At 38.0% G+C, this 25478-nt stretch overlaps 1 protein-coding gene across 1 annotated transcript; it reads right to left on the bottom strand.

Moving 5' to 3' along the window:
* Nucleotides 1-5263: 5263 nt before the first annotated feature.
* AMBN (ameloblastin) lies at nucleotides 5264-17355 on the bottom strand. The gene is made up of 11 exons (XM_025887798.2): nucleotides 17341-17355; nucleotides 16107-16175; nucleotides 13567-13617; nucleotides 12254-12301; nucleotides 11656-11766; nucleotides 10050-10286; nucleotides 9116-9154; nucleotides 8825-8884; nucleotides 8688-8732; nucleotides 8235-8279; nucleotides 5264-6117 (listed from the first exon to the last, which is right to left on the bottom strand). Exons 1-11 carry the CDS (start codon nucleotides 17353-17355, stop codon nucleotides 5581-5583), a joined length of 1257 nt encoding a protein of 418 aa, XP_025743583.1. The 3' UTR covers nucleotides 5264-5580.
* Between the last annotated feature and the right edge of the window lie 8123 nt (nucleotides 17356-25478).

Below are 25478 nucleotides of genomic sequence, written 5' to 3'. Positions count from 1 at the left end.
TACCTAGAAATAAACCTGACCAACGAAGCAAAGGATCTGTACTCAGGAAAACTATAGAACACTCATGAAAGAATTTGAGGAAGACACAAAGAAATGGAAAAACGTTCCATGCTCATGGATTAGAACAAATATTGTTAAAATGTCTATGCTACCTAGAGCAACCTATACATTCAACACAATCCCTCAAAATACCATTAACTTTTTTCACAGAGCTGGAACAAATAATCCTAAAATTTGGATGGAACTAGAAGAGACCCTGAATAGCCAAAGGAATGTTGAAAAAGAAAACCAAAGCTGGTGGCATCACAATTCCAGACTTCAAGCTCTATTACAAAGCTGTAATCATCAAGACAGTATGGTACTGGCACAAAAACAGACAGATCAATGGAACAGAAGAGAGAACACAGAAATGGACCCTCAACTCTCTGGTCAACTAATTTTCAGCAAAGCAAGAAAGAATATCCAGTGGAAAAAAGACAACAAATGGTGTTGGGAAAATTGGACAGCCACATGCAGAAGAATGAAACTGGACCATTTCCTTACACCATACACAAAAATAAACTCAAAATGGATGAAAGAGCTAAATGTGAGACAGGAATCCATTAAAATCCTAGAGGAGAACACAGGCAGCAACCTCTTTGACCTGGGCTGCAGCAGCTTCTTGCTAGACATGTCCCAAAGGCAAGGGAAACAAAGCAAAAATGAACTATTGGGACTTCATCAAGATAAAAAGCTTTTGCACAGCAAAGGAAGCAGTTAACAAAACCAAAAGACAACAGACAGAATGGGAGAAGATATTTGCAAATGTCTTATCAGATAAAGGGCTGATTTCCAAGATCTACAAAGAACTTCTCAAACTCAACAACCAAAGAACAAAGAATCCAATCAAGAAATGGGCAGAAGGCATGAACAGACATTCCTGCAAAGAAGACATCCAAATGGCCAACAGACACATGAAAAAATGCTCAACATCACTCGGCATCAGGGAAATACAAATCAAAACCACAATGAGATACCACCTCACACCAGTCAGAATGGCTAAAATTAACAAATCAGCAAGTGACAGATGTTGGCAAGGATGTGGAGAAGGGGAACCCTCCTACACTGTTGGTGGGAATGCAAGCTGGTGCAGCCACTCTGGAAGACAGTACGGAGGTTCCTCAAAACGTTGAAAATAGAGCTATCCTACAACTCAGCAATTGCACTACTACATATTCACCCCAAAGATACAAATGTAGTGATCCGAAGGGGTATGTGCACCCCAATGTTTATAACAGCAATGTCCACCATAGCCAAACTATGGAAAGAGCCCAGATGTCCATCAACAGATGAATGGATAAAGAAGATGTGGTATATATACAAAGGAATACTACTCAGCCAGCAAAAAAAGAAATCTTGACAGTTTCAATGATGTGGATGGAACTAGAGGGTATTATGTTAAGTGAAATAAGTCAATCAGAGAAAGACAATTACCAAATGATCTCACTCATATGTGGAATTTAAAAAAAACAGAAATCAGAGAGGGAGACAAACCATAAGAGACTCTCAATCATAGGAAACAAACAGGGTTGCTGGGGGGAGGGGAATGGGGTATCTGGGTGAGGGACATTAAGGAGGGCTCGTGATGTAATAAACACTGGGTATTATATAAGATTGATGAATCACTGAACTCTACCTCTGAAACTAATAATACACTATATGTTAATTGATTGAATTTAAATTAAAAATTATTTACAAAGCAAAAAAAAAGGCAGGGACAATACCAATTTTTACAGTCTTGCCTCAGGACTGTGTCATTTTTCTTACAGGCTGTCATAATATAGTCCTAAGGGTGCTGGATCATCTTCATATCCCATAGGAACCATGCCAGTCCCTTACACTGAAGGCATGGTTCATCAGGTTTTGGTTAGCAAAAGTCACAAGCCAGAAGGTGGAAGACAAATACAACACAACTTCATGGGGATGCTGACATTTCTAGAGGTCTGGTGGTCTGGAACATGTCAGGAGAGCTAAAGTGATCAAGGCAAGCTGCGGCTGCTTCCACCACCTGCAAGAAGAGAAAAGCACATTGCTTGTTGGTCTTCTTTGTGTTTTGAAGATTACACATATCACTGCATCGCTTGAAAGGCTACCAGTTTTGAGTGGAACTTAGGGCAAGAAAGGGGTGCATGCCGTAGCCTAAGCTTCCTTGTCACTGGGGCATTGTGACTCAGGACCCAAATGGATCGGAACTATCAGTGGCTGTAGGGAATTCTCCACCCTGGCAGGAGAATAACAGCACAGAACTTTGGGGTTTTCGTTGTGAAAAGAAGTTCTTGCCTTGCTACTGGACCCTGATAGAGACAGTGTGCCTGATTATGGGATGTCAAGTGATTATGCTGAGTTGCCTATCTTGAACTGGGTGATATATGCTCCACTGAAACCATAAAACTGAATATAAGCAGCAGCATTCCATTGTAAGTGGAGATGATGTATATGACATCAGGTTTCAGCAGGCCTGGAGAGCTCAGCTAAATTGCACAAGCAAGTGGATCAGACTTCCATGTACTTCCTCTTTATAACTTCGATGCCTTTCCCTCAATGCTTCATGGGGAGTTCCATAGGACAAAAAAACCAAAACCAAAATAAAAACCAAAAAACAGATGTCCAGTTTTGCCCTAGGTAGTGCTCGTTTATACCCGTTGTCAACATTCATTTATCATTCATGACACCACTTTTCTTTTATTTTTTTTAGAGATTTTATATATTTACTTGACAGAGAGAGATAGAGAGAGCACAAGCAGGGAGAGTGGCAGGCAGAGGGAGAGGGAGAAGCAGGCTCCCTGCTGAGCAGGGAGCCAGATGTGGGGCTCGATCCCAGGACCCTGAGGTCATGACCCAAGCCGAAGGCAGACACCCAATGACTGAGCCAGGTGCCCCACAACACCACTTTTCATTGTCAAAAGTGTCCTAGTTTGGAGAATCATTTTCATGGCCACCCCATCGATGATCAGTTAATGGAGAGGAAAGAATGTGTCCCTGGTTCATGGATTTCTGTATGGGATTCTAGCATCAGCTGGAAATGCACAGTCAGGGCCAGCACAATCCTGCTCAGTGGGCAGGACATTCAAAGGTACGTCTGGTTGTCTATTTTGTTTGGAAGGAGAGATGGCCTGAGATACAGATTTATACGACTCAGCGTCAGTACCAGATTGGTCAGCTGGTTAGGGACTTAAAAAGAATAAAATTGGAAAATTGGTAATAAGGAGGTCTAGAAGGCAGCCTATCTGCATAGGCCTCCCAGGACAGGATGTACTATGAAGATGTTTGTTTCTCACATGCATGCCCACCAGAGGGGAGGCATGGTGGAGGAATTCTCAATAATTAAGATGGCTTTTCCTATGGGTGACATTTAGCATCTTTCCCTGGCCACCTTGGTGTTTGCTCACTGGACCTGTGTTTGAGGTAGACATGGTGGCAGGGAGAGAGGTCATTCAAGGGCTCAACAGCACAGTAGCCCCCTTGTCAACATCGATCTACCTATTAACGCTGTTCAGTGCCCAGCCTGCCAATAGGGAGGCCACCTTTGAGCCCTTGCTACGTTCACCAGGGAAACCAGCACGTGTGATCTCACAAATGCACACTCTCAACCGTAAAGAAGAAGCCAAAAGACAGTGTGTGGAGTGTAAATGGAAACGCACAATTCATCGGATGATGGGAACAATTCCACTCTTTCCTCAGTCATGCTGTTTTGCTTTATGAAAAGGATCAGTAGGAAGAGGAGGAAACTGCTGGGGCTCAGCAATTTTCTCTGAGAACTTTATGTCCTATAGGTCTCACAACAACCTTGGGAGGTGGGTTGGGTTGTAACTCCGTTACAGAAATGAAAACACAGGATCAGGGAGATTACGTCTCACTTCCAAAGACTCATAGATGACGGTTGAACCCAGATCTGTCTGTATGTCTTTTACCACACTGCTTGGTAAGAGACCGTCTGGCTTGCTAAGGTGGGTCGCAGTGGGCATCTGCTGGCTCACGTGGAGCTCATTTCCCTACCATCGCACCTCTGCCAGAGCCACTACAGGATACACACTGAATTCTGATCTCCTGCCGGTCTCCTTAGGCTCCGGCCACAGAGTGGGGGTGAGCAGAGCTCTGCCTGAAAAAAGGGAGACAACAGGGGGTGGCTTCGTGCTCCTGCTAAGACTCCTGAAGTACCCAAGTTCTGGAAGCATCAGAGCTCCTTTCCTGGGCTGCATCCCCAGAATCTCCATAGGGGATGGAGGGGGCCCTGAGTTCCATAGAGTCTCAGAGCTGGCCAGGCAAGTGGGGGAGGAGGCAGGCCGAACGGGCCAGGAGGCTACTTTCCACAGGCGACCAGACCTGGTCTCAGAACCTCTTCATTTAGGCGCATAGTCCTGACTGACACATACCTAGCTTTGGGGACAAGTAACGATCATTTTCTGGTTCCCTTTTTACACGGTGTAGTTCACAGGAATGAGCTAATTCTCACATGGCACACACATGACTCTTCTTGGGTTTCTTCCTCCTGGAGGCCTTGCTCTGAGAAGGCTTTCAATACTGTTCTGAGAAAACTCATCTGATCCCTCCCAGGCCCTCCAATGCCCCTTAGGCTGGGTGAGGTGCCTCTTCTCTGTGGCTTCAGGGGCACCCTGCGCTCAGCATTTTCACAGGACTTTTCACACGCGTTGTGGGTTTGGGAGTATCTACTTTGCAGTGTTGTGGTGAGATAATATATGTAAAGTACTTGAGTTGGCCCAAAGTGGCTGTTTTTATAAGACAACAAATTGTGGCTGTGTGTCTACTTGTCAAACATCCCCATTGTAAGCTCTGAGGGAAGGGACTGTGTCCCTGTTGCCTAGCCAGTGCCCAGGACATTGGTCGATACTCAATAAAACTTCAAGGAAAGAATGAACAAATTAAGTAAAATGGGTTAAAGAGTAGCAAGGGTAGGGAATGAGTATGCCTTTCTTAACCATTTGAATATATGTAAATAATGAACATATAATTCCTGATATTTTCAATGAGAAAAATTCTTTATTTAAAATAGGCTAAGTGTTTTTACTAGATTAAATAAAATACTCTACAAATGAGAATTTTAAATCCAATATACCAAAGCCAGCAATACCAGTCAGGGATTGCTCACCAATCCCTGTTTAATAATGTTTGAATGATATATCTCATAATTCTTAGAATATGTGCCTTTGCTTAGAGAGACATTTCCAAAGCAATGTCACATTTCCTGGATATAACAGTGTCATGCTACTTAGAGAAATTCTATAATGCCTAAGACAGCTGAGAAATAGTGATTTTCCAATGCAGAAACCCTTAGACTTGCTCAGATGTCATTAATAGTATTTCTAAATCACAGAGATGGTTGACACATTTTATTTCAATAGGAGAGTGAAAGCAAAAAGGGGACCTACACTATTTCTAGGCACTTGTATTTATTAATATATGCTTAGCATTTTCAATGCCTTTGCTGCAGAAGGGTAGTAAGAGTGTTAGCAAAAAGATATACTATGGGGACAAAGCTGGGGAGCTTGTGCATACAGAAGGTAGCTGATAATCTCCAGGCTCTCAGGGCTCTTGGAAATGCCACACATCGTGCATAATCTGGGGCTGCTGAGCCTTGTTTTCTGGCATCAATGTTTGTGGAGTGTCTGGAATCGCTGTGGTATCCGTGGGTGTTTCTTCCAGGGGTGTGGTCACATCAACACCGTATGTCTCATAAATATCAGCTAATCCAGGGGTCATGAGTGGGTCAGCGTCTGCTGGGGTGACCCTGGGAGGTCCCCCGCTCTGCCCTGCTGGGCCTCTTGCCAGGCTGGGGTCGTTGCCCTTTGGATGAGCAAGAAGTCCTCCCAGGGCACCAGGTGCTACCTCTGTAAGGAGAACTGGGTTTTCCAGATTGGCTGGGTCAACATCAGGCATAGGTGAGCCTTGTGCACCTCCTTCTCCCTTCTCAGGGCCTTTGGTTCCGGCGACTGGGGAGTCAAATTCCAGAGTAAAGTCCCCGCCCATGGCTGGATTGGGGGGCATCCCTCCAAGGTTAGGCCTCATGCCTCCAAATCCTGGGAACATGGCTCCATAGACCATGGGGCCTCCTCTGCCTCCCTGGAAAAAAACCAGTGACCAAAGATACCATTTTCACATATGATTAAGTATAGCATGCAATCATACCTGGGCAGATTCACCGAGGAACCATAAAAAGCTGATAGGGAACAAGGAGTTGGCTGACAGCTTTGTGTAAGCACATTTCTCACTAAACTGGCTTTGACATAGAAAGGAGAGGATTCTGCTCTTTTCTGGTTACTTACTTCTGTGAAAGACAGATGAAGACCCTTTGCCATGTCTGGATGAAAGCATGGGAATGGGAGAGGTGGGGAAGCAGGGTGGAAGCAAGGCTACAGGCAAAAAGTACTTTGAATTTAATTTGAAGAAAACGATAAGCAGCCAAAATAGGCAATGCCATCATAAAACAAACAAACAAACAAACAAACAAACAAACAAACGAACAACAACGGATCTATTGCTGTTTGTTGGGGGATGTTTTAGAGAACTAGGTCAACATTTCTCAAATGAATGAAGACCCACATAAGATACTCTTTTTTCTTTCTTTCTTCCTTCCTTTCTTTCTTCCTTCCTTTCATTCTCTTCCTTCCTTCCTTCCTTCCTTCCTTCCTTCCTTCCTTCCTTCCTTCCTTCCTTCCTTCCTTCCTTCCTTCCTTTCTTTCTTTCTTTCTTTCCTTTCTTTCCTTTCTTTCCTTTCTTTCCTTTCTTTCCTTTCTCTTCTCTCTTTCTTTTAGAACATGCGTAAGAAAAAGAAGCTTGATTTCTCTGGAGGAATGGAAATATTTTCTTCCTGTGGACAGTTAGAATTGTAGAACTGACCATGTTTCCTTTTTCTGCCTTATTATTTTATAATATTATTATTATTAATAACCCACACTTATTGTGGGTTTTTCATAGGCTGCAGCAAAATCTTTTGAGCATGAGACAGATTATAAATTAATTAAAATTATAAGATGATAATTAACACTTGCTTGAATTTTCAGCCAGTTGTGTTGTGGTATGTGGATCCAGTATTCTTTTCTCCTACCTTCCCTTGGCCCACCACTCTCTAAATCTCCCCTTCTCACATCATCTCCTCGAGGGATGGCACTTGAGCCCCTAGGCTGAGATAACTGCCTCGCCCCCTTCCCTCTCTCATAGCTCTGTTACCCTTTATCACATCATTTTGACACTATCTACCCTTGTATCTATCTTTTCCATTGATGAGACAGTAAACTCCTTGAAACCAGAAAGCTTATCTAATTTATTTTGCCTCTGTCTTTCTATGCATCTATTTCACAGAAGGCACTCTAGAACATTGGGATGTGAGTTTTCTGTCAGTGATAGCATGTATATGTATTTATTAATTTGATAGGATCTATAGTTGATAATGATTTAATTTAGTAGGTGTTTGTTTTCTTTTATTTTGTGCTCTAACAGATGTAACAGGTAGAAATTGCTGAGGGAAAATATAAAATTGTGCAAGTCTATTGGTCTCGAATTTTAAAGTTGTCATAGCATGGATAATAGAAAAAGAATATGCTCAAATGACTCATTCATTTGAGACTTTGAATTTTATACTAATCACATTTTAAACTTGGTTAGTTTTCTTTTTCTTTTTTTTTTTTTTTACCTGAATATAATTGACACCCAATGTCACATTGGTTTCATGTATACAACATTGTAAAGTGTTATATGGTGAGAGATGGTGGCTACACTTGTGAACACATAATATATAGACTTGTTAATTTTCTTTTTCCTTTTGATCTCTCAATTTTGAGATCTAAATTACTTGCAACACTGTTGAATTTGTTGTTTTGAAGGGTTAATAGTCCAAGAAGTGGGAATTCTGTACAAATCAGGTGTATCCTTTTTGGTTTGAAGCATATGCTATTCAATGATGATGGCTTTTCAAGAGAGGTTTCTCCCCTGCTCATATTCAAGAAATGAGGCAAAATCCTATGTTCTAGAAGGGCCATTGCCCAGAAAAAGATGACATGGGAAACATGGGGAAATCTTTGCATGTTGCATAAGAATCAGGTCTTGGTTTTGGAGTGGAACCATCTGAGTCCTGTGCTGTATGTTCAGTGAACTTCATGGCCAAAACCTCTTGCAGGAAGTCATCTGTGACTGCTCTCCCCAGACCACTTTTTTAATAAGAGTTTGAAGACATTACTCACCGCCATTTCTTCTGAACTCATGATGCCAAGTCTGGCAGGAGCGTTCTGTTCAAAAAGAAACAGTGCATCTTATTACAGCAGATTCCTATTATCCTATTAGCTATTCAAGACAAAGTTAAAAGTCACTTAGTTTTTCCTGAAGACTTAATATTAATGCTGTGCCCAGAAGCAGAGTAAAGTGGAAAGATGAGTCATTATTGAATAAATGTAGCCAATTTGGATAATTGAGACAGAAAATATACCTTTTCTTTAATGCTGCTGCTGTGTGTGTGTGTGTGTGTATGTGTGTGTCCAGAGTTATTCAAATAGAAAGTGTGCCTCCTTGCCATTTCAGTTGCTAACTTAAGCATTCAGAGAATATGGACTGTTTTGTATGAAGCCTAGATTTTAAAATTTTAGCTCTTAAGATAACATTTAATTTAAAATGATACTTTTTGTAGGATACAGACTTACCAATTGATTTGCTCCATAGGACATGTAAAATATTCCCGGATAAAGCTAAATATAAATGCAATAATCATTATAAAATGCGTTTTCCAAGATAAAATTTTAAGTAAATTGCTGGCAGAGACATATTTTAGAAAGCTTACCGGTGATGGTTTATTTTGTAGCGTTGGTCCCTGAGATACCAGACGGGCTATTTGGAACACCTTCAAGTGGTAGAAACCAGAATCAGTAATTCATTTTGCAAAAATGAATGAATGAATCCACCATTTTTCAGGTGGATTAGCATAACAAATAAGTACTTAATATTTAAGAAAACAAGTGAAACAATTATACTTTATATTCAGGATAAATGGGGCAATGAAAATTTTTCACTCTTCTTTATTGAAGTATAGATATTTTTCACAAGAAAGTATCTTACTGAGATCTGTACTTACTGATGGACCTTGTGGATCAGCAAAATCCATTCCTGGTAGCTGTATCACAGATAAACATGAAAATTACTAAACCATAAAAATAGAAATGGATACACTCTTATTTATGACTATGCTAAAACAATCTAAAATGAAAATGCTGATTTTCATTTTCATTTAGTCTTGGGCAGTACACCCAAGATATAACAATTGCCTTTTACTGGCATGTCTCAAGTGCATGGGGAGGGAGACGGGGCACGTCTACCACGAATTTGCTTTGTTTTGCAGAGTAGAAAGTAATGAGTTTGGGATTCAGAGCATGCCAGGTTGGTTTGAATCCTGGCTCTGCCACTTAATTATTCAGTAATACCAGGAAAATTTTACAACCTGTCAAAGTCTGTCTTTTTTTTTTTTTTAAAGGATGATAATATCTATCTTTATAGGAATGTCATCAGGATAATATGGGGGACTGTTAAACGCCTGCCACATACTCATTACATGGTACCTTCCTTTCTTTCCGCTGCTCTTGTCTCTATATTATTACATGATTGTCTTCTCTCTACCAGATGGAGAAACAATAATCCAAAATACTACGTGCAATGCTGTGGGCTCAATCACTCTTCTCAGTCCTTCCAACACCGAAAAAGATCCTGATGATAGGAAGCATGGGCTTCTCTGGGCTGTCCTATTTCCTCTGAAAGCTTTCATCTCTTTGCAACTAAGGAACTAAATTTTATAGGCATGGGATCTTTTAGAATCCATGCCTTGTTTCTGATGGCAAAGGACAGGAATGGATAATTATATTCTACTCCCAGATATGTCAACTGCTTAAAAACATATTCGTATTGTCGTCTATTCTGCCTGAAAGTTCCGATTATTTAAATGTGCTCTGCAAATTAGTTTTCCTTCACTGAGTTAGTGGGTCATCCTGAGTTGACTTCACAGAGAAAAGAATTACCTCGGCCCTTGGTGGCTTCTCTGATGGTGCCACCTGCTGTTCAAGCATTGGCCCCTCTGCTTGCTGCAAGGGCGGTTGTCCCTGGTGAACTGGAGGCTGGGGTCCTCCCTTCTGGGCGGTGTCCTGGATGTCGCTTACAAGAGCAGACTGGAGGAAAGGTTTCTGTCCTGGCTGTTGAGGCTGCAGAGATGGCTGTGATGGGAGAGGTGGGGGATGCACAGGCAAAGAATATTCATACTGCAGAAAAATTAGAAAGGAGTGTCAGGAAGTGATAGCTCACTGAGCTATGGTATCTAGAAGTTCTAAAGCAAAAGGGCTTGAGAAACTTTCTACTTGCAAGAGAGTCCAGGGGAGTTGTCTTGAAGCTATGTTTATGTAGGAAGCACCAATTTATGTACAGTCAGCGTTATTTGGGGCCATCTCCCTTACTTCCTTTGGGACTAGCTGTACTCAAGAATATGGAAAACTACTGGACCTTCTGGTAGAATTGTTGTTTCCTCCTCTGAGTTCCCATAGGTATGTCTCTTTTACTACTTTCTCACTGGATTACAACGATTTGCTAGATATCTTGGCCTCCAGTCCACTGAGAGACAATAATTTGTGTTACTTGTCTTTTTGGCCTTGGCCTTAACATGGTTCATAACAAATGCCTGGTACATGATAAATAATATATTTTTTTGAATTAATGACAGGGGAATGGATCATTAAATAAAATACAAAATTCCTGCATCATGGAGTCCATTTTGGAAACAATCAAGTGGAGAAACAGTCACTATTAACATAATTTTTTGTCCCACGAAATGTGGATTGGTGAGTAATGCTACTTGTCATAGAAAGGCCTCCTAGAACCAAAGGTTCCTGTTAAAACAACCATGTTTATTTGCTCCTTTTTGAAAATAACTGTGGTGTAGGGCTCCCTGTAATTTTTAAATCATTTGCCAGCTCCTCAAAGTGGCTCTGCTTTGCCTCTTCAACTACCATGCATCTCTAAACTCCTATGGCTTTTATTACTTATACCTCACAATGTAGCACCTTGTGATATGGTGTCTTGTCTTATCCCCCATTCGGATGTGAAACTTCATGAACCTTGGAGCCATTCTTAAGTGTTTCTACTTTCTCTCCCAATCTACAACTTGGCTTATGCATTTCTTAGACAGCTAATAAATAATGGTGAACTGATTGATGTATATATTGATTGCTGTAAAGTTCATGATATTTTAACCAGGGCTTTGGCATCATTTTAAACATGCCTTGAATAATTATTTTAGGAATCTTGACTAAAATGAGTATTGTCCAGGGCATTGTCTGCTTTCATCTTGAAGATAGTTTATCTATTGTTATTACTCGTGTTGTTAATGTAGTCTCTTATATTTTGCAGACCATATCTTCCTTTGTGAAGGAATTAAATATATAAATAGGTCGAAAATTTGGAACACTTTATTTTAAATTTTCCTAAGTACTAAAAACCATTATAGGTTTTGATTTGTTAATATTTGGATCATTTTTGATCCAAATATCTGTAGCTAGTTTATGACAATTTAGAGAAGACAAATAGGGGAATATTTTTAAGCTTGAAGTTTCAAACACATTGATACGATTAACCTACCTGTTGAGTTTCATGTTCCTTTGGTCTCATCCATGGGAAAGAAGAATGTGGTGGGAGGAGACCATGCATCCACAAAGAATTAAATGATTTTCCAAAACCAAATCTTGAATACTAAAGACATGCAGGGAAAAAAAAAGCATGCTTTTATTTCGGTATTGGCTTAAACATGGTTTTCATTTTCTATAAAATCCATAGAAAGTGTAGAGATAGCAAAAGTAAGTGTGACATAAAGTGAATTTTATATGGGTGGGTAAATACTCTCTTCCAATAGACTTACTTTCCATTATGAGCCAGACTGCAATATTCCCATAAATTTACTTGAGATTTAGCTTTGTAAGCCCTCATATTTTGGGCTGTTTAATAAAGTTGACAGCACGATCCAGGATTTTTTTGAAAATTCAAAAAAATTCAATATTGTTTTATCTACCAATCCATCCCAAGATCTTATTTTGTTTTAGGTTATTTCAATTAGCCATTTTTTCTTCTTAGGATAATGTCTATTCACTAACACATTTTAGGAATTATGATGTTACTGTTAATATCACTACCACTACCACCATTCATTCTTTCAATAAGAAATATTTGAAACTAAGGTTACCTGAGAAAGCATGTTTAATCCCTGCAAACTTCCCAGCTGTCTCATTGTCTGTCAAGAAAAAAAAGTGGGTTAGTATTTGCCACATATATTCCTTTTCTGTATGATACAACTGTTTTCTCAACATACAGTATTATTAGCACAAAGTTTGTGGTGGGTCAGTTTTAATAAAATAAAAATAGACACAAATTGTTACTAAAAGTGGAAAAGTTAAATGTGGTTGTGCCATTGTTGTTATTGCTATTAAATTAGTAAGTTTGCTTTTTTAATCATTAATAAAATAAGAGGGAAAGTATCATTTAAATGGAGGTCACATTAGAACACTGGAAAATAGCTCATTCAATTGAAATAGAAATTTAATTGTGAGCATATTGTTTCATTGACTCTCCCCCCACTTAACTTACTTTGCCTTTTATAAATCCAGCCCCTAAACAGGCAAACAAAACAAAACAAAACAAACCCTACCTCTTTTCCAAATAAAAAAGGCCTAAAAATAATGAGTATAAAAAATATTGGGGAAAATGGTGATTATCTGGATAGATGGCCAAGAATGCTGCCAATTCAACAAAAAGTTAATTTCAATTCAATAGGAAGAGGTTTAGAGTGCTTTGAGATGATTTTAAGCTAGAAAGTGAGAAGAAAATAACAATGAAATTAGCTTCCATTAGAAATAAGCGTCTAGCCCATGCAAGTATTGATTCTCCCAGATTGTCATGATATGAATAAACTTATTTTTCTGTTCAGAACTGTCAATATTTTCTACGGATATGGCCAAATATTTCTATTATGCTAAGATTTTCTAAACAGTATTATTAGTTATGAGAACTGCAGGAAGACAGACACAAGATATGAAACAGGTACCATAGAACAAGGTTAATGTAATTTACAGGAGCTCTTATGAACAACTACATTTTGTAAGGCACATTTTCTTCATGGGAACATTTTCATGTAAGATACTATGAGGTGATGGAATTACATATAAACCGTTTGTGGCTTCAGAACAATGTGTTTTAATTAATGTAGTAATTACATTAATATAGTAATTATACTATGTAGATATAATATATATTAGGTATTAAATATTAGTATTGATCTGATTCACACACAGATGACATTCTAAAGACTGAAATACCTGAGAGTTTAAAATTGCAGTAGAATGATAAAATGAGGCTCTAATAATTGTCCTATACTTCTCTGAAGCTTCTCTAGACAGCCTCTGACTTCCGGCTAGGAAAACAGAGCCAGCCCATGGTGTTTCTCTCTTACTAGGACCGTACAATGTAAAGCGTATATGTAAATACTCCGACAGTACATACCTCCAGGCTCAAACTAGCCATGCCCAGTGTCCCAGGTTGCTGAGGAAACACCTAGATGGGAATAATAATAATGTTGAGATCTCTGGTGAGAACCCTCCTTAAATGCACACTGGAAATAGAAAGCTAACCTAGTGCATAAAGTCCAGCTGTGAGGGCTTTTGACTTGAGCCTTTAAGGAGAAGAAAGAAGAATTTAAATCAATTGGGGAATTCACATCATATTTAATAATTTTGCTTCCACATGAACCATCTACGCTTTGTCTGTATCTTAATACAGCAAAATTTGATTTAGTTGGAGGTTACACTGAAAACAAATAAGAAGTAAAATAAAGCTGCAAAACAGAATACCAAGAGTACTCTGTATTCTAAAAAATTACCCCATAGAAGCAAAAGGGACAAACTTAAGCTCAATTTTCTTGTGCTTTTGGCAAACCTACATGCTTCTGGCTAATGGGATGTGGCATGGGATCATGGCCTTCAGCAAAACCAAATGCAAAACCTAACTTGCCACCCATTCAAGGGGCTTCAACAAATCCTCTGTCATCTTTTGTGAAAGATTATTTTATGTATAAACCTATTGATCTGTGTTTATATTTTTTGAATCATATCCAAGATATAATTTTTTTAAAGTAAAAAACATTCTAGCATCAGGTATCATTATACTTAATGTGTTCACTTAGAAATTGTTAAAAATACAGTTATACTTACACACTTTTTAAAATGTGAGATATTTTTCTTTCTAAAGCAATCCTTATACCAGTAGAAAGACATGGAGAATGGAAGAGTAAGAATTAGAGTGCATTTTGAGGGTCTCTGGTTCTTTGGCAATCCTTATTATTGAGAGTCACAGATTCTTAGTGCTTTCCTTCCTTTGTTTATACCACAAATATTGATGGAATGTCCACTAAATATATTGGGATTATTTATTTTTTATGAGTGAGAAGTTCAGGGATAGTTTCCTGAGTATGTTATCTACCCTCCACCTTCTGCTTTTTTATACAGGTAAAATCTCACCCTCTGAATCATGGAGCAAATTTCTCCAAATAATTCAGTTTTAGCAATGGATAGCGGGGAAGGAATTATAAATGTGTAATAAATACTCCAAGCAGAGAAAAAGATGAGTTGTGCAGACAGGGAGAGTGATGTGTGTGTGTGGGGGGAGGGTATGAGCAGGTTGTTCAGCATTTGAGGGGACTGTGAGAGTAAAGCCTTCCTCCCTCCCATTGGCCAGTACACAAATAAGGTATCTTGGACAGATTCAGCTACAGGACAAAGTCTACTTTGCTTTCCATTTGCTCCAAGTCATGATTTAAACAACATTTACATGAACGTAAATGGACAGAGGATACATTTCCAGCAAGGAAGTAAAAGGAGAAGAATATGTAATTTAATAGGCAGTCAGTTGGCAATCCTAAGCAATTATGTCCCTTGGGGTGGACCTGATTGACACAGGTGTGGACCAGCAGAGGTTCCAAGAATGTCAAAGTATTAGACAGATGGCGGATGGCTGAGGCTGACCCCAATGTCAGTATCATACAAAAGTAAGCTAGGGTGGCATCTTCAATTTTTCTTTCACTTAAAATTCATGTTGGGTAATGGAATAGAGCTCTTTTTATCTGTAGAATTGAGATTTTCATCCTTGTAACCAGTTTTATCTCTTTCCTCCCAAACATTTAACTTTAAGAAACCCAAGTAGCTAAACTTTTTTCTCATGGAACTGAAATATTTTAAAGTTCCTCTGAGTCCAACTATGAGTTCCTCAAGACAAGAGACCATGTCATATTTACCTTCATGCCTCCAATGCCCAGCACATTGCTGGATACATGGCAGGTGTTCAATCAATATTTGCCAAATGCATATAGTAGCTGAATAAAGTCTTCATGAAAACAGAAACACATACTATTGGCTGGAGTAGTTCAGGACTTAGAGGCTTATATTCATATGAGGTCAGATCAATATGGGATAGAGTGAACCAGGTGTTGGACCATAACATACAATTAGCCCCTTTGCCACGGCATGTTTTGATTTAAGAAACTTTAGCTACCAGTCACACAGTGTCTCCCCTATAAGACAAATCTGTTGGTTAATTACTAGCTTCAAATGGAACTACTTAGCTCTGTTTTGTGATCATCATAACTTGGCTAATATTCTTTTAAAAATGAAGAAAATGTACTTCACTTTTGTGGAGAAATTCCTTCTCCATTTCAATTACATAAAGGTAGCAAGTAGTTGATAATAAAATTGTGCCATGGCATTGTGGAGGCTACATTTAAGTCCTTTATCTTTGAATGAATGGAATAAGACTTCAAAATTGCCTTTGGAATAGTTTAATATCTTTTTGAATAAAAAATTATACATTTGACTTACTACTTTTGGATGGTAAGACTGATGTCTGGGCAACCATGACCCTGACTCAGTAGGAAGTCTACCACTGGATTAATTCAAATGAGTCCATGCATGAACTTCAGCCCACGTCCTTCAGTATTGTTCAGTATCCAACAATGTCCCTCTTAGGGCACAATCTAGAAAACTCTGACTTACCGGCACTGCAGAACTCATTTCCAGGAGGCATAAGATCAATATCAGGTCCTTCATTTTGAAAAGTGGGATCTGAAACAGCATTAGGTTGGAGAAATAAATCAGATGAATTTTTATTTCAGAGTGGTTAAAAGACAATATTTCAAATGAGCCACATCTCTGTTCTTCCAAAACAATCTGTTTCAAAAAACAAAAAACACAACTAAATGTTTCTAAACAACTTGTTTGTATTTACTAGTTTTTGGAATGAATTGACAATCATTTAAAAAATATCTAAGTACTTTTTTTTTTAAAATGGAACTACAACCTAAATGAACATGTAGGAACAACTGTGCTGTGTTCTTTAAATGATGTATTTCATTTTGTAAAATGAATTATGAATTTGAAAATCCTTTCCACTACATGAAATTTTGGTTTATTAAATATCTTTCACATACTTTCTCTCCAGAGTAAATTTTGAAATGCATTTGAAATATAATACAACCAACAATTATTTTATAGCAAACCTTTATTTGCAGGTATGTTAGAGCATATGATTCTAGGTTTCAGTTACCCAGATAACCATGTCAAAACCTATCTTTTTTAAAAATAAGAGTGAACTGAATATTTTAATTGCCTTTGATATTAGTGGGAAATATGTCTCAAAACTGAGTTTTCCTCTTTCTTTTTATTTTTCATTTTTTAAGAAGATTTTATTTATTTATTTGAGAGAGAGAGAGAGAGCGCAAGAGAGAGTACAAGCAAGGGAGAGGCAGAGGAAGAAGCAGGCTCTGGCTGAGGAGGGACCCTGAGGCAAGGCTTGATCCCAGGACCCTGGCTCATGACCTGAGCCAAAGGCAGACGCTTAACAACTGAGCCATACAGGTGCCCTGAATTTTCCTCTTTCTAAAATGAATGATCTCTTCAAGTTTATTCTGTAAGTTGAAAAGCCTTTCTACTCTTACACAAACAGAAATCTGACTAGCCAAGAGATTGCTCATTCTTTTATACCTTTCTAAATTATGCACTGTCACTAATAATAAAAAATAATAATAATAAAAAGAAGTCTATAGATTAGTTTTGTTTTCCTTAGCTGGTAGGGTATTAGACATGTCTTCTCTGGAACATACTAATGGCTTACAATAAACTATTATTCAGCTTCTGGTGACAAATAAAAATTCTCTTTATAAAAGCTACCTGGAGATAGAAAAAAAAGAACTATAGGAATCACATGGAAATCATAGAAATCACATTTTACCTTGAATGCTGACATGCACTGTGTTCTCAGGGGCCGGTGATGCCAACCAAGACAGTTCTAAGAAAAGAAGATTAAATTTTTTTCTGGACTGTGCCTAGGACTCGCTCTGTGTCTCTCATTCAGGGAGGACCAGAAACCTTTATTTAAAGTGCCAATCCACCAATCAAAGTGAAGCAAAACGGGGAAAAAACCAAACTCTGCTCCTGTAATTAGCCCACACCCTTTTATTGCATGCAAGGACATTGGCCCTGTAGAGGCTCATTATTTTTAATTGAAACCAACCCTTGTATTTATTCAGAGTACTCAATTGCAGGGAAGACAGTAAAGGAATAATGGACATAAGTTCTGAAGACAATCATTTTGGTGAGCTGAAGGAAATATATATAAAATAGGTGTAAAATTAACCATTATCTGTTTTGTGCAGGTTTTTATCTGCCGATAAAGCTAGTGACCCAGTGCTTGTTCTCAAGATGTTCACCCTCATATTTGTTGTTGTAAAAGTATCTCCCCTCCCTTACCTTGACACACACAGTCTAGAAGGATACGTAAGATAACATTCTGAGCTTGGAAGAGAAAATGAATATATTAGATGGATAATGAATATGTTCCAATTTTTTTCTTCAGATTTTCCTAGATAGTTTTATATCTGAAGTTAATAGACTGGAATTAGCCAGGTTTTTGTAAGAAATTTTAATTGGACCCTCTGAGAGGATCATTTCAGGTAAACCTTTGGTGCATGTTCTTTGCAGAGAGAGGGGTATAAATCAAAACATTCTCCATGAACCAATCAAGTCAATGGGCACTAGTCTCATTTCACTCGTCAGACAGACCCACTTTCACACATTTAGTACCAAGCCGGGTTAGTCATATTTGTGTCATTTAAAAGGCCAACATCAACATGGATGGGTTTTTCTCCATGAAGAGGTAAGAATGTCTTGGATGCGGATTGAACTTTAACGGCTTTTGTTATTTCTCTGCCCCACCTGATCTTACCAAAGCTGTGATTTCATATGTGGTAGGAATAAGAATTTTAGATTAGTTTCTTAAGAAGGGATGAGTCAGTACACTCTTTAGGGAAGGAGGAATGTTGCCAATTACAGGGAACACCGAGGAAGCTGGTATTTTGGGAGAAAGATGTCTTCATACCTAAGTGTAGTCCTAACATCTTCAAATAATGTTATCCAAGAAATTGTCTCTGAAAAACTCCATTTCCTATTGATAACAGAATTATTTTTTGGATGCAAAGAAATAAGGAATGTGAATATGTTTTGTAAATAGCAAAATGTTATTGAAATAAAAAGTATTATTTTTGACCCCACCCTCCCCATTTCTCTTTATTCCAGTTCTGGTGCTTAATCAAGTCCTTTAATCTCTTTGAGTCCTAGTTTCTTCCTCTGTAATATAAAGGTGATCATTTCCTACCATAGGTTAGTTTTGAATATTTGGTAAGGTGATAAAGATATAGTAGTTGCCATACAGTGGGTGCTCGGTAAATGGGTGATTGTCCTTTGCATGGGAGAAGCTACATAAAACATTGGACCACAAAGACACTGTGTGCGTGTGTGTGTGCGTGTGTGTGTGTGTGCGTGTGTGTGTGTGTGTGCGTGTGTGTGTGTGTGTGTGTGTTAAAGGAGAAGGATCAGTAGCAGTTAGGTCTGTGAGTTCCAAGGAGAGTAGAGAAGGGACCTGATGGAAGGCATTTCCTCTGCATAGAAGTTGGTGCTGAATCCATGGGATTAAGTTTCCTGGTTTTCGGTTAACCAGGGAAATGGGGTGGGTGTGTATGTGTCTTTTTCAGTTTATGAGCATGATCATGACATGCTAATAATGATGTTTTGGTAGAATTCATTCATATATTCTGCCTCTCCCTTAAGCCAAGTATCTGATATATTATAAATGTTGTTGCTTTTACCTTTTAAAAATGATCATCACACTCAGTCCTGGATTATTGTCTTCCAGATATTACCTGTTAGTTTCTTTCTCCTTCAATTTCCTGTATACCCAATTTATCTTCCTAAAATATTGGTTTCAGCATTTCACAGCTCCACTCAAAAACTTTTTAAAGATCCCTAAAGCTATAATGTAAAGTTTGCCCTCTGTAACTAGACAGTCAAATTAACATTTCAATTCACCTTTCCAATCTTATCTCCCATTTTACTTGAGACTGTATGTTGGTATAGTAATCATGATTATTGTAATCAATTGAAATTGGTTTCATTTTGCATCTAGTAAATAGTTTTTTATTTTTGATTTATGTTACTAGAAGAGGTAGCAATATAAAATATCCTAATATATCCCATGAAAAATATTTTAATTACAAAGAAATATGGAAATTATTATCCATATAGGAATGAGTGACAGTGATTCTAGACATTAAGGAAAGTACTGTAGTTGACGGAAGCTATGTTATGCTGATCAAGACCATACCTTTATAAAGAAAAATGAGAACACCAATTAAAAAAATGCTGTGTCCAAGCCACATGCAGAAGAATGAAACTGGACCATTTTCTTACACCGCCCACAAAAATAGACTCAAAATGGATGAAAGACTTAAATGTGAGACAGGAGTCCATCAAAATCCTAGAGGAGAACACAGGCAGCATCCTCTTCGACCTCAGCGACAGCAACTTCTTCGTAGAAACATCATCAAAGGCAAGGGAAGCAAGGGCAAAAATGAACTATTGGGACTTCATCAAGATAAAAAGCTTTTGCACAGCAAAGGAAACAGTCCACAAAACCAAAAGACAATGGATAGAATGGGAGAAGATATTCGCAAATGACATATCAGATAAAGGGCTAGTATCCAAAATCTATAAAGAACTTATCAAACTCAACACCCAAAGAACAGATAATCCAATCAAGAAATGGGCAGAAGACATGAACAGACATTTCTGCAAAGAAGACATCCAAATGGCCAACAGACACATGAAAAAGTGCTCCACATCACTCAGCATCAAGGAAATCCAAATCCAAACCTCAATGAGATACCACCTCACACCAGTCAGAATGGCTAAAATTAACAAGTCAGGAAATGACAGATGTTGGTGAGGATGTGGAGAAGGGGAACCCTCCTACACTGTTGGTGGGAATGCAAGCTGGTGCAGCCACTCTGGAAAACAGTATGGAAGTTCCTCAAACAGTTGAAAATAGAGCTACCGTACGACCCAGCAATTGTACTACTGGGTATTTACCCCAAAGATACAAATGTAGTGATCCGAAGGGGTATGTGCACCCCAATGTTTATAGCAGCAATGTCCACCATAGCCAAACTATGGAAAGAGCCAAGATGTCCATCGACAGATGAATGGATAAAGAAGAAGTGGTATGTATATATATACAATGGAATATTATGCAGCCATCAAAAAATCACGAAATCTTGCCATTTGCAAGGACGTGGATGGAACTAGAGGGCATTATGCTAAGCGAAATAAGTCAATCAGAGAAAGGCATGTATCATATGATCTCACTGATATGTGGAATTCTTAATCTCAGGAAACAAACTGAGTGTTGTTGGAGTGGTGGGGGGTGGGAGGGATGGGGTGGCTGGGTGATAGACATTGGGTAGGGTATGTGCTATGGTGAGCGCTGTGAATTGTGTAAGACTGATGAATCACAGACCCATACCTCTGAAACAAAAATACATTATATGTTTAAAAAAAAAAAAAAGAAGACGACGATAGTAGGAAGGGAAAAATGAAGGGGGGGGAATCGGAAGGGGGGACAAACCATGAGAGACTACGGACTCTGAGAAACAAACTGAGGGTTCTAGAGGGGAGGGGTGTGGGGGGATGGGTTAGCCTGGTGATGGGTATTAAAGAGGGCACATTCTGCGTGGAGCACTGGGTGTTATACACAAACAATGAATCATGGAACATTACATCAAAAACTAATGATGTAATGTAAAGTGATTAACATAATAAAATAAAATTAAAAAAAAGAAAAAATGCTGTGTTCAGTGTATAGCAAAAATAAGAAAGCTCAGAACAACAGAAGATCTGAGATGCATAAGGGGACATGTAACACAGAAAAAGTTATAAAGAAAAAGCTAGAGAAAGAAGGTCCTGTGGAAAATGTCAGTCCCTCTCTGACTTCGCCTTGTTTTATTTTTCAGTCCCTTCCCCCATGATCCTCTGCTTTGTCTCTTAAATTCCACATATCAGTGAGATCATATGATAATTGTCTTTCTCTGATTGACTTATTTCATTTAGCATAATACCCTCTAGTTCCATCCACATTTTTGCAAATGGCAAGATTTCATTTTTGATGGCTGAGTAGTATTCCAATGTATATACATACCACATCTTTAACCATCCATCCAACCATTGATGGACATCTTGGCTCTTTCCATAGTTTGGCTATTGTGGACATTGCTGCTATAAACACTGGGGTACAGGTGACCCTTCGGATCACTACCTTTGAATTTTTGGGGTAAATACCCAGTAGTGCAATTGCTGGGTCATACAGTAGCTCTATTTTCAACTTTTTGAGGAACCTCCATACTGTTTTCCAGAGTGGCTGCACCAGTTTGCATTCTCACCAACCGTGTAAGAGGGTTCCCCTTTCTCCACATCCTTGCCAACATCTGTCATTTCCTGACTTGTTAATTTTAGCCATTCTGACTGGTGTGAGGTGGTATCTCATTGTGGTTTTGATTTGTATTTCCCTGATGCCAAGTGATGTTGAGCATTTTTTCAACACATGGTCCTTTTCAACCTTCTACTCTAGCCAGACTTGTTTACTCACTCTGTCCAGAATGTGCCATGGTTTTTCTCTTCTTGAGATTTTGATTGAATCTTTCTCTCTCCTAAATTCTTTTCCTACCACTTCACAACTTGTTTTTCAAAGTTCCAGTCAAATTTACCTCTTTTGTGTCTCCCCCCTCACCCATTCCACTCCACTGTGATTTTCCCTTCTTTGATTCTGAATATTTTGTCAGTCATTTGGCATCCTTTGATGTTATATGTACATTATAATATGTAATATTTGGATAGTATTTATTGTGGCCAGGCATTATTTTAGTATTTTACTTATATTAACTTATTTAATCTTCACAATGAATTTATGAAGAAGATACTACTCTCCCCTTTTTATTCATGATAAAACTGATCTATAAAGATGTGAGCTACTTTTCCCAAAGTGACAGTCAGTGAGTGGTGGGACCAGAATTTAGACACAGCCATCTCACTCTTATGCACCATGTCTAAATGAATTAGTCATCCAATAGCAGATGACATCGACCAATCAATCAGTGGCAGATACAAAGAAATACAATACAGTGTGCTTATCTTTAAGGAATTTATCAGCTATTTACTCAAAGAAGAGAGATATACAAAAAATAGTTAATGAAAATATGGCAAACCAACAATAATTTAATTAAAAAGCATGTATAATATTAAAAACCATATATAATATCAAAAAGCATAATCCCACATGGATTAACTGCTAAAATAAGAATGCTACAGAACAGTGATTCTCAATCAGGGATGATTTTGACCCAGCAGGGAACATTTAGAAATGTCTGGGGGATAAAGTGATATTTCTGGTTCTCACAGTTGGCTGGCAGGGAAGGCAGGGAAGGGATTAACTATTAGCATCTAGTGAGTAGAGATGTTGCTAAACATCCTATGATGTACAGGAAAACAATTATCCAGCCTGAATCATCAATAGTGGTGACATTGGGAAACTCTGCTATAAACGAATGCTATAAAATTTTGGGGGTTGAAGAAATCCTTTGGGTACTTTGGGGTCAGGCATGAGGGGCATGGGTTCATGTTGAGCCTTGAAGGAAGGATATTTGTCAAAATGCTCAATCAATAGCTGATGACTGAGTGAATTGATAAGTATTAAGTTGTCCAGGGGAAGAATCTGATGGAGTGTCATGCCTTAAGCTTTACTGGAATGGAACAAGGGCAGAGAGTATGATCATGTCAGGGAAAGCCAATTTTTAAAGATGATTTTTGTATGTTAGAATAATAAAAGGAATAATAAAGATTTCATGGATCTTCGGCTAAAGTCTACTATATATAATATTAATAGCTTATTTTATTGACCACTTACCATGTGCCACATGCTGTGCTATATATTCCTTCTCTTAGTTCATCTTCATGAACCGCCTCATGAGATAAGTACTGTGAAAACTGGGATTTGGGAGGGGTACTATGTCCTTCAGAGTTAGTTAGTAGCACAGCTGGGGTCCATCTCCAAAGACCATGCTCCTGACACGAGGCCACCACACTGATGGTTAATACTTAGTGTTTTGTAGAGCCCATTATCATGTTGGTTTGGGCTAATGTTTATATCTGATTTTTAATTTTACAAAATATGGATAATAAAGTTTTGTGAAATCTATTGATGCTTTGTTACCATATAGTCTTATAGCATAGTAGTCAAATTTGAATTATTTTTGCCTGCTAGTCAAAGTTATTTTGAAAACTGCAGACAATATTAGAAATTCTTATTTTTGTTGGCTTCTAATTATTTCACAATCAAGAACAATAACCAGAAAAATAACATGATGATGGTAATAATTATATAAATACAAAAGAAAGACATATTAGATAGGATTTTACTACTTCACCAGCTGATTTCATTTTTTCCTCTGACAATATTCATACATGTTGGACTCATATTTAGCATAGTTATGATTACAGTATAAGTATAGTTTTATATCTGGCTTTATGCTCTATAAATCTAATTAGCTACAGGGATAAATCTTATATTTTAAATTGAGTAATAGCTCTTCAAACTGATGCTCAAGTCTCCTATTTTTTTAAAAGATTTTATTTATTTATTCATGAGAGACAGAGAGACAGGCAGAGGCAGAGGGAGAAGCAGGCTCCCCACGGAGCAAGGAGCCCGATGCCGGACTCGATCCCAGGACCCAGGGATCATGACCCAAGCTGAAGGCAGACGCTTAACCCACTGAGCCACCCAGGTGCCCAAGACTCCTATTTTTTGATCTTTGATCATTTCTAATTTTTCACCATAAGTATTTTAATTAGTAGATATTTTTAAAAATTATATTTTGAATTAATTTCTTAGTATAATTTACCATGAATATGGTTCCTTGTTAAAAGCATGCGTATTTGTATGAATCGTGGTAAGTACTGCTGAATTATCCACGTTGATATACTACCAAGGATTTACGTAGAGCAGGTCTATTGTCAGAATTTGTTCATCTAATTAATTTTTTCCCATAACTTAATAGGTGTAATACAGTGTTTTGTGGGGTTTTTTTTGGCTTTTTTTTTTTTTGCTCTTTTTGTTGTTGATTGAGGTATAATTGGCATGGGACATTATGTTAGTTTCATGTATAATATGTAATGATTTGACATTGCAAATGATCACCACAATAAGTTAAGTTAGCATCTGTCACCATAGTTACAAAATTTTTTCTTGTGATGATGACTTGGTGTTTTAATTTATATTTCTTTGATCACTATCAAGTTTAAATATTTTCCCCACATATTTATTTACTACCATATTTCCACTTTTTGTAGTGTTCATGTTTTTGCTTTTTAGCCAGAGGGAAATTGATATTCTTATTAACTTGTATTTGTTTCTATATATCATTAAGCATTTATTATAAAACACTTTATATAACACACAAATTGATCTCTTGCCATGTTTGATATAAATTTCTTGATAGACATTTAAAAAATATATAAGTTAAAATGTCTTCCATATAAAGGCTTTATATTTCACAGTAGTTTCTCACTAGTTTACTTCATATATACTTATTAGAGTCAAGTTGAGCTCATTTTCCATTCCTTTTGCATTCTTTGCATAGTGGATTCCAAAGTCACATACCTGGAAACTCTGACAGTGAATAAAATTGACATTAGTCCTTTGTAAACAAGGGAGTTTAAAGCAGAAATATGTGTAACGGATAGAGTAGTTTTTGGCAGCTTGCCAAGTAACACACCTACTTGCTTTGTACATTAAAATGGTGATTTATTTGTTTCTCCTCTGGATTACTATCTGCCAGTTGGGGGCCGCTATAAGCCCACTTCAGAAGGACTTTTGGAATAATGAGAGAGTTGATCACAAGGCAATACAGAATGACTTCAGGTCTTCAAAACTTGACCCTGCATGGTGACATCAGAGTCAGTTTTACAGTAGAAATGGCAATTTTTTAC

This window comes from Callorhinus ursinus, unplaced genomic scaffold, assembly GCF_003265705.2.
Source record: "Callorhinus ursinus isolate GAN/ISIS: 27379988/994484 unplaced genomic scaffold, GSC_fseal_2.0 scaffold4, whole genome shotgun sequence".
NCBI lineage: Eukaryota > Metazoa > Chordata > Mammalia > Carnivora > Otariidae > Callorhinus > Callorhinus ursinus.
Note: the sequence above shows the minus strand (reverse complement) of the source record. Positions and strands in the feature narration are given on the sequence as shown.

Bases quoted from the DNA above. Each gene is read 5' to 3' on its own strand.
- AMBN (XM_025887798.2), bottom strand. The intron at 11,767-12,253 runs GTAACCTTAGTT...GCATGTCTTTAG, and splicing joins GATTAAACATGCTTTCTCAG to TATTCAAGATTTGGTTTTGG. The intron at 9,155-10,049 runs GTAATTCTTTTC...TCTGTGATACAG, and splicing joins AGAAGCCACCAAGGGCCGAG to CTACCAGGAATGGATTTTGC.